Below are 9,954 nucleotides of genomic sequence, written 5' to 3'. Positions count from 1 at the left end.
CACACCTGCTTCAATTTTCATCTGCACAAAGTTCAAATATCTGTTAAGTCTGTGGTTTCCATTGCCTTGACCTTGAGGAAATCATACCGAGACCAAAAAACAAGTGCAAACTGAGGCCTCTTTGGACAGATGCAGGGGACGTTTCTGAGCCTGTGCGATAATGGCCCTTATTTCTAATGCTACTAAACAGATAGAATTCTTTGTTTCAGTGTGTGTTCTTTACAGTGTCTACAGTATGTGCAAATGAAATATCCCAAATAAACCCTACTGCACATATGTGCTGGAAAAATGTAATAATGTTTTGTTAAAAGCAGAAAAGGGGTCAACGCTGCAATAACGAGTACAATATTGTTTTAGGAAACTTAACAATTTCCATCGTAATTCTACTGTTTCTAAATCTTAAAGCAGTTAAAAACCTTATCCTATATTTCCTTCTATCTATGGTTAAACAGATCTGCAGTCCTGTTTTCTCACCAGCAAAGCCCTGTGAACTGTTCTAAAGGGATGGAACAAGGAAAACAGTTTCCTTCTTGGTGTTTCTGCTTGTTGTGTCAACAGGTGGCTGTTGAAGTGCTGTTAGATTTGAAAAGTTACCCAAGGCTCAATTGAGGGTTATATTACCAGGATGGACATCAGTAAAAACAATGCATTAAGCTGCATTGAGCTCAAGTCCAAAGAGAACCTGAAGGCATCTTTCACCGTTTATCAAAGTGTTTACCTATGGGCATTAAGTGTTTTCCAAATACAAATTTAAATGCTGGTCCATGATTTGCTACCACTCCCACCTGGACACCATGGTTGCCATGTCTGGCCTGTACAAACCCTCATTCCATTAGACAGGGAAATTCAGCATTTTTCCACATGCAGGTGGAACAAGTACCATAGTTTTAACTCTCAGAATACTTACAGCACAGCACTGGCTAAGAAAGATCAGTAGGCAAGAAAATCAGACAAGCAAAGTTATGCACAAATTCTCTAGATTTTAAGATATGCATGATAGTGTGGTTTGTACATTTGTGACACTGGCATGACCAAATGTTTACCTGTGACATGCAGTACATCATAACAATTCCTGCACTATGTCATCATTAAAAAACAGTAATCTTCAAACAAATTGAACGCACCTCTCTAAAGAACAAATGATTTAAGGTGCTGATTGAAATGAACATTTGAATTAAAAGGAAGTTAAAGACATGGTAACACTAAGGTTTTTTAACCTTACAATAACAGCGTACACTGGTACATTTCTTATGATACTATAAAAAGAGCAAACTTCTCAACATCTGTCCTCCTAAATGTGCCAACACCCTGCAGAGAACAAGATAGATGACAAAAAGTTACTTTTAGAACTTGCCAGAAATAAATCATCATCCTTGTACACAAATCAGGTATTTGAGGCCTGTTTACAGCTTGCGCTCATTTAGACCCAGCTTTCTGTTTTCAACACACTCCAGCGCAGCTAGCTGTGCCTGGCTGAGGACTCCTGCCCCCCCTCACCCCCCGAAATCTGACCACCGAAAAGTGTGAACGCTGACACATTTCACAGACGCTACTGGCAAAAAAACAAACAAACTTCCCATAACGCCAAAACGGCCGCGTAACCAAAATGTCCGCCGTCTGGGTGCGCTACACGAGCGGGCGGCCCGTGGCTCGGGGCGCGCTCCGGCGGGGCAGGGCAACTCTGACGTGGCCCACCTGTGCAGACCCCTCCGGACCGTGGCGCCTGCAGGACGGAGCAGAGGGCGGGGCGCAGGGACCGGGGCTCCCCCCTCCTGCTCTGCCTTGTCTGTCAGCGTTTCCAGGCAGGCAGCAGGAGTTGATTCGTGTGTCAGAAAGGCGCTCTCCCACATTCCCCGGGTGGCTGGCAGCATGCCGGCTGTGGAGGGGTTCGCATCTTTCTCACGACCTCTCAGGTTCCTGAGCTCATCTGGGAGCTATTCATTTCCTGCCAGAAAACAGCCTCCCCCCACACACACACACACACACCCACCCTTGGAGAGGCGAGGAGGAGAGCCGAGCCGAGAGAGAGGAAGGGGAGGAAAAAAACGCCACCTTGGCCGCAGAGCGAGCCCTGGGCTTGGTACAGCGAGCTCCCGGCTTAAATCATAAAGCTTTCGCTTGTCTGGGCTGCAATCAAAGACAGCAACGAGGGACCGGGGGGAGACGAGGGAGAGATCGCACCATATGGTAGCACTTAAGAAGCAAGGAGGAAGCAAGGAGAGGTTTGTTGCATGTGTGCTAGGAGTGTGGGAAAAGTTAATTGACATGAATGACAGCTAACCCCTAGTAGGGTTATTATATGTGTGCGCGATAACCATGTCGGTACAATACCACTGGAAATATGAGAGCAGCATAAAGTGGTTTATAGGCCGCTGGTTAAAGTGGAAGTACAGAGCTGGCAACAGCTGTAGCACCAAGCAAGAAGCAGGATGAAGGATGCAGGAACCCAGAAACGCTGGCCTCTCCATGTCAAGACATTTGTCTCCAGTGCCGTGGCACAGGGGCTCTTGTGCTCTCAGCATCACCAGAAGCTTAGACCCTCATGCTAGGAAACTTGCATTTTCTGTTGTTTTTTTTTTTTTTCGGCTTCTGAAGTAATTTCCCGAGATGCAGATTCCTTCAAGCCGCCTTCTAGTCCCTGGCTTGTAAACATATCTGTCCTTGCAGGCTTCCACTCCATGTGTCTTCAATCAACCGGCTTTCAGAGTCATAAAAGGTGAAATGGAAATTCAAACAGATTGCAGTTATCCACACTTTATGCCTGTTAGTAGATTTGTTTTCTTCTTTCCATAATTACAAACATCTGGAGAGCCCCCTTCACTGGATGGTCATACTTTGCACTGCTTGGACAGTCTTGAAATGTAGCTTGGAAGGTACTGCTGTTTTCATTTGTTCATGCAATAAGACCTGCAGATTTCTGCCAGAAGTCTCTTTTAATGTATATATTTTGTCAAAACTCTTGGAGCCCAGCCCTTTATTCACTTCTGCATTTAGACACACATAAGGTCCCACTTGTATTTAAAGTATATTTTGACAAATGTAGTGTGTACTTCTAAGAAACTTTGTCTTATATGCACAGTTCATTCATTATTTCAATTACAGTAACTGCAATACTGTAAAACTGATAAGAAAGAACTCTGCTTTCATATATTGTGAGACCTCCTGTTCTTTATGCTTCATCTAACTCTTTAGTTCACAGAGAATATTACACACAGGACATTAAACAGATACTTTACTTAACCTGAATCTGGAAAATCATCTTTCTAAGCATTTTATTTTCTACATCTTATTAAATATTATTCACAGTTTAAAGAGGAGCAGAAAACAAGAAAATCAACATTGTTTAGGGCCATTGTGGATTTGAAGAGAAGTGCAAAAAGGAAAATCTTGCACTGCAAAGAATTCTGTTACTACTCAGACTGGTCCTGTTATTTAAAAACCTCAGACGTACCAACATTTTGAAACTCTTACAATAAGTCTATCTCTGTCTCAGCGCAGACAAATCAGAACATTCTTTCAGTCATTCAGCATGACTAGTTACCACTTATTGCTGTCATCTCTAGCTTAAAGATTCAAATCATGATCATTCTATCTTTCTTACTGGTCCATTGATCCAAGTGAAAATCCTACTAAATAAACGAATGATCTTTTCAAATGTATTTTAGAAAAGATGATTAACTCGTCACAGTCTGCATTTCTATTGTCTGCTCCTTACAAGAAAAGAACCTTTGTTGTGGTGCTCTACGATTCTTTAATTGCTCATTAATTAAATGAGTTCAAACTCTCTTGTTGTACACCATTGCAGTAAAAACTACTTCCTTAGTGCATTAGATAATATAAACCAGAAAAAAATTGAACACAATCACAAGACTAATGTTCCTGTCTGTCAGGGATAAAAGGAACAAACCTTGATCTGGAAAAAAAAGCCGATTTGTTATCAATTGGAACACTGCCATTTTTATGCTTTACCGTCTTCTTTAAAACAGCAATTACACATCCATGACAGTTCCCATCAATTTAAACAGGCAAGGGCCTGACTGGTGAGAGACTGTGGTTGTCAAAGATCTTCAATCGAACGGCATGGCCCCCTACCGGTGGCGTTAATGTATTGGCCAGAGACGAATGCCTTTCATCTTACTCCCAAAGGACGTTTATTACCTTAAAGCTTGCCTGGCGTGAGTCGTCTGACATTCAGAAGAGCTACAGCAATCTCGGTTTACCACGCCACTCTCCTGGACGGGTCTGCGGGGAGGACAAAGTTAGATTTCTATTTCTGAACGTCTTTTAAAGGTCACCAATGCCACCACGAACATGAATTCGTATTTCAGACACAGGTTGTGGACGTACAAAGGCTAAATGGATATTCTGCTTTACTAGATTTCCAGGTACCCTGTGATTTTAATTTCAAAACCTCTTCCGTTACGAAACGAAAAGACGAAAATGTACTCTTGGCAAAAGAGCTGCTTCATTGCTGGCCAAAAACGTGGATATGATAAAATGCATTAAAGAAATATACTTACTGTATTATAGCCGAATACATACCGTTTTTTGGGGGAAACACTTGAGTGTTTTTGTATGTTTGTCTCAAGTTTTTTTCCAGAGACCAGACAATGTTAAGACCATGACCGAACCATATGCGCCTTCATAACGTCAATGTTGTTTTTTTTCCCGCTGCGGGCCTAACAGAGTCTCGGTCGGCTTTGTGACAGGGATTCGTCACCATGGTTCGTATCCCAAGATCCTTGTTGCTATGAGGGGCAATCGTACTAGATGGCGCCAGTGGTCCAACAATTACATAGTTGTCACAAAACATCCATAAATACACAAAATAGGACGCTAAGATTCAAGAACTTCTGCCACATTTATGGTTAGTGTCACGTTTTTCATTGTACACATTGTGTGGGAGTTATTTATACTGCACTGTACCAAGTCGTTTTCGTTTGTATAGAAGGAGTAAGGAAAACATTCGTTTTAATTGCAATGAGGCTATTACTACAAATAACGTCTTCTCCTGCTCTTACTAATACAGTTATATCGATAACATTTAAGAGCTATATAGTCAAACGTTTAATAAAATACCGTATGTTTTTTTATCTTTAAAATATCTTTCACTGATAAGAATGAATCGCTTTCCCATCGGGACCATCGACCCCAGCGCCTCGGGGAATCAAGTGCACTGAATCGTATTCGTACGCACTCTGCAACAAGACAGCAGTGCCTTCACTAAGCCTTAAACCGCAAGTAAGAAAAGACCAAATATCTTCTCTTTTTAGTCCGGATGTCTTTCAGTCTTCGGCACTTTTTTTTTCTTTCCTTGTCCTGTCTGGTCTCGCTTCCCCCCCTCCTCCCTCTGCTCCTGTGTGTTTTGTATTTCTGGAAACACCTGGATTTGGTCAAACACCTGGCCGATCCAGGACAAAATCCAACAAGCCTTGTTAAAGGGATTTAGCGGAGAATTCAACACTTGAAATCTGGAAGTGTTTAAATCCGTGCCGTTTTGAGTTAGGACATGTTCAGGGGCTTGTGTGCGGCTGTAACTCGATACTGGCAGGCGGACGGCAGTTTATCAGCGCGCACAGTTGGGCCGGATAGCACTGGCGACTTCTCCGAAACAAGCTGAAGAGCGATATCAGTCTGGACAGAACGCAGATCCGAAGTGAAAATGCCCCCAGATTTGGAATCGGACAAGTTGAAGGGACACCACCATTCGCCCTATGCTTATTAAACAGCTGCTGAGAAGAGCTGCCAAAAAGTAATTACTGCTCCTCTACGTGTTAGCTCATTTAAGCGTTTTAAAAAGGTTCAAACGTTCAATCAAAATACACTCTGCATCTGGCCTATATAGGTATAAAGAGCAAAAGGCTCATGATGAGATAATTTTAAGCCTTTTGGACTTTTGCTATTGCAAATATCTAAATTTGTTCCTAGGTCTGATGTTTTTCACACTAATGGAAAAGTTCAGGAGACGTTATTAGTCCCTAAGAAATGTGGCTTCTCGTGTTTTCAAGGGTCATGTCGCCGTGTAGTTACAGGCACTGGCCGGAGCTCACTTTACTCGCCTTCGGGTTTAGCGAGTTTCTGCGGGGAAGCCGACTGTGCAGTAAAATTTGAGAAGCAGCAATAAATCACCATACCACTTTCAGGGCGATACAAATTCCAAAGGACCTGTTGCAGCGCAGTTCGGGTTTTCCCAACTTCTAACCGAGGATCTCCATAACCAGAACGATTTGAACTCCCTGTACCCTCAAGCATGCCTCACAGACCTTTAAAGGCTTCATCGACATTATGCGGTGACCTACAAGGAAAAAAGGCTTCGGCCATTCCAACTAGTTAGCGGAGCAGCATTAGAAAGTGGGGAGGTATTTATCATTAAATAAGGATTCTCAAGCTCAGGGCAGCAAAGTGTGCAAAGAGACACAACAACTGCGTTTTAGATCTGTTTTAAAAATTTATTTAGATCTTCCAAAAGGAAGACACGTTTTAAGAGCATTCAACATATCTTTGGCATCACATAATAAAAAGACACCTCGAATATAAAATGCAGTTCAATAAACTGACTTTACAAAACATTTCAATATGAACTTTCCCTCATATATAATATATACAAATATAGTGCATACTCTTCACTTGAATACACTTTCTTACAAAAAATAGGCATCTAAACAAGAAGAAACCAGTTCTTTTGCTATTACGTGTAAAGAAAAAAAAGTCTTTTTTTTCGCAGAGCGCCTTTCTACCAGGGTCTCCACACCGAGTCAGCCGTGACCGAAGGCGCGCCCGGGGACACAGCCGGTACCGGCGTGCCGACGTTATTGGCATACACGGGGATAACTGGTCCGTTAGGGGCAAAGGCTGCGTTAGGGATCAAAAAGGCGAACTGTCCATCCGTAGCCGGTACAAGCTGGAACCCGCCGTACACCTTAGTCGCCTCCGCCGGTAAGCTGCCCGCATGGCCACCCTTGCAAGGCGGGCCGTTCAGGGGCGAGGCGCCGGGGAGCGGGACCAGGGGCTGGCCGAACGCCGGGTGCGGTGGGCCGGCGGGGATCTGCGGCTGCGTGGGGTAGTTCATGGCGTTGATCTGCGACATGCAGCTGGCGAGGTGGCCCAGGAGCCGCGTCCTGACCTCGGTGTTAACCCCTTCGCAGGTGGACAGGAACCGCGTCACCTCGTTCATGCACTCGCTGAACCCTGCGCGGTACTTCCCGAGGACGGTGGGGTCGGTGTTCAAAGCAGCTACAGGAAGAAGGGCACAGCCAGCATTAGTCGGGCTCGTTCACCAGTCAAGAGGTGCATCGCTAAACCGCGAAAGGCGCAACTGAAACGAGTAGCCGGTGAAGTGCCACAAGTGTCAGAACACCGCCTTAGCCGAAGCATCGGAGATGTTGGCGGAGTTTGACCCCCCCCAACAAAAAACACATTTTAATTCTTATCCACCCTCTCTCTCTGCCTCCCGGAACTACCACAAGATGTGTCTATAAATAATTCCAGACCGTGGGAACAGAGCTATGAGCCAAAGTCGGTAAAACTGCTGCCGAATGCCAGCTAAACCGCAGACGGAAGTCTGGAAGACATCAGCTATGAAATATTCCAAGGATTAAACGCCGACATGGGCAACTCACCCGTCATCTGCGCTCGCTGCAGGTTCCGAAGGTGTTTCACCGTCATTTCAAGAATGTCAGCTTTTTCCAGTTTCGAGTGTCTGGAGCTCTGCAAATCAAAAAGACCAGAATCATTCATTACTGCTGACCTCCGGCGGAGCGAGAAGCACCTAGCTGAACAGCTAAATTAACACATCCCTGCCGCCTGTTCTCGGACAGAGACAGGCACACGGGTTGACTGCGCCAACAACACTGTGTCAGTGCAGGAGAGGGCAGCTCGCTTGTAGCGGTTACGCAAGGGTGAGAAGGACGGAATCCTTACATCTTTCTTGAGTGCGTCCAAGATGAGAGTTTTCAGCTGGCCCAGGCTTTCGTTGATTCTCGCTCTCCTCCTTTTCTCCATAATCGGTTTCGACGACTAAAAAAAAAAAAGGAGAAAAACGACACGTTGAACCCGGAGGACGCGCACCGCGCTGAACAGCAAGTCAGAAGTGACAGAAGTGCTGTGCTCGCTAGATACTCGGGTATCGGGGCGGTATGCGTGATAGTTACCTTCCTGTGCTCGGAAGCAGTCTTGGGTTTATCTGGCGTAGTGTTCATGCTCGCCGGGGTGGCCGCAACTGGCGATGAGGATGTTTTCTCCATCATGTCGGCTGGCATCTTCGGTTGGCAAATATCCCACAAACCTTTGGGCCGCTGTCAGAACCTGGCGAATTCCTGTAGTTGCCAGATGTGCTGTTTTTTTTTGTTATTAAAAAAACGTTGCTTCTTCGAGTTAAGTTTTATACGTCTTCTTTTAGATACAAAATCCCCCAGTTTTGTTTTGTTTTTTTCCAGACAGAATCCTCGTCTTGGGTTGGAAAGTAAAAAAAAAAATGCTTGTCATACACCTTTATCAATGCGCGGTGCCGTTTATGAGAGCGGCAGTGAGGCGATACAGCTGGCTCTGAGCTTACTGTCAGACTGTCAACGTTGTGAGCGTCCAGCCCAACGCTGTGCGGGTCTTATTTATATCTGAGACTGCACGCGAACGGCTCGTGTGAAACTTCCCAAACTTTCTTTCCCACAGTAACTTTCTACCAATCAGCGTGAGGGACACGCGGCCAGAGGGGAGGACGGCTCGTGGACGGCGCCCCGCCATTGGCTGCGCGGCGCGGGGACGGACGGCCAATGGCGCGCGGCTGGGCTTAGGCCAACACGGGCCCGGCGCAGTCAGTCACCCCGGTTCACAAATTAACGCTTTCGGCTCTAGGGCCCAGCGAGGCGGTCGGATGCTGCACACTGTTGAAGGGTGATTTTTTTTTATGGCTTAAACTTGGCATGGCGTCATGTCCCCTGAAAAAAAAAAACTGACGCTAATTATCGCAAAACGGCAATAAAATGCCCTAAAGCGAACGCAATACCCGCTTTAATTAAAGAGGCCTCTCTTATGTGTTGGCATTGTTGGTTTTCGTTTATAGATGGTTATTAGAGCACTACTTTGTTTTAAGGAGTATAAGCCTCCTGTATTTTAATTGCATTTATACACAGATCGCAGTTCAATGAAATGAACACGCCGCGCATTTAATTACAGTAGTAATCGGTGCAGAATGAGTAATAAAGTCTAGTGCTCTTTGTTTTAATTATCGCATAGTTGTCCTGTAATGTATTTGCATCGGCGCTCTTATTTTTTGAATAAAGAATTGTTCAAAATTGCTTCAATTTTAAATACTTTGCTTACAGGCGATATTAGGTTTTGGACTGCTGAAAGTAGCAGTTTTCATTTAATTGAATATTTAAAAAACGACTTTTGCATTCGACTTCGCTTGTAAGGCGAATGGTGATATTTCCCAAATGAAAATATTTACATTTAGATAAAATGTGTGGTTTATGACATAAAAACAGTATTTGCTATAAAATGCTGCTTTTTATTTTTCTGCCTTAGGGTAGTTAGTAACATTTTAAAAAGATATAAAGTTTTTTTTTTGAAGTGCAATGGTTCTTCTTTTCAAGAGAAAAAAAAAACTTTTCTTATTTTTATTTTTCTCACGATCTTTGCCTAAAATAATAAAAAAAAAGAGACTGAAAAAAAAATTCGGGAAGCGGGATAAAGTGGTCGGGGGGAGATTCATTTGGATGAATTTCGGGACCAAAGAATTTCAACTTTTAAAATGGAAAAAAAAGGGACTGAAATAAAACAACTGCCCCGGTGCCTCCTGTATGTATCTGTCTCTCCAGTAGTGCTGATCCGCGCCGGCGCTGTGTCTTTAAAGCCCGGCGCAGCGCAAGCCTGGCAGTTTGACATCTGTCGGCATGCGAGCGCTATTGTGAATGTGGAGCACGTGCCAGGATGTTTTACTGCTCGCTGTGGTTGAGG

At 44.3% G+C, this 9,954-nt stretch overlaps 1 protein-coding gene across 1 annotated transcript; it reads right to left on the bottom strand.

Annotated features, from left to right (window-relative positions):
• Window positions 1-6,428: 6,428 nt before the first annotated feature.
• Window positions 6,429-8,595, bottom strand: hes1 (hes family bHLH transcription factor 1). Its single transcript, XM_088913334.1, has 4 exons — window positions 8,151-8,595; window positions 7,921-8,016; window positions 7,620-7,707; window positions 6,429-7,233 (listed from the first exon to the last, which is right to left on the bottom strand). Exons 1-4 carry the CDS (start codon window positions 8,256-8,258, stop codon window positions 6,734-6,736), a joined length of 792 nt encoding a protein of 263 aa, XP_088769460.1. The 5' UTR covers window positions 8,259-8,595; the 3' UTR covers window positions 6,429-6,733.
• Window positions 8,596-9,954: the final 1,359 nt, after the last annotated feature.

The sequence above is a fragment of the Atractosteus spatula genome, chromosome 4 (genome assembly GCF_055471065.1).
Source record: "Atractosteus spatula isolate fAtrSpa1 chromosome 4, fAtrSpa1.hap1, whole genome shotgun sequence".
NCBI classification, from domain to species: Eukaryota; Metazoa; Chordata; class Actinopteri; order Semionotiformes; family Lepisosteidae; genus Atractosteus; species Atractosteus spatula.
Note: the sequence above shows the minus strand (reverse complement) of the source record. Positions and strands in the feature narration are given on the sequence as shown.

Bases quoted from the DNA above. Each gene is read 5' to 3' on its own strand.
- hes1 (XM_088913334.1), bottom strand. From the start codon at position 8,258: ATGCCAGCCGACATGATGGAGAAAACATCCTCATCGCCAGTTGCGGCC. The intron at 7,708-7,920 runs GTAAGGATTCCG...TTTGATTTGCAG, and splicing joins TGGACGCACTCAAGAAAGAT to AGCTCCAGACACTCGAAACT. The intron at 7,234-7,619 runs GTGAGTTGCCCA...TTCTTCCTGTAG, and splicing joins GCAGCGAGCGCAGATGACGG to CTGCTTTGAACACCGACCCC.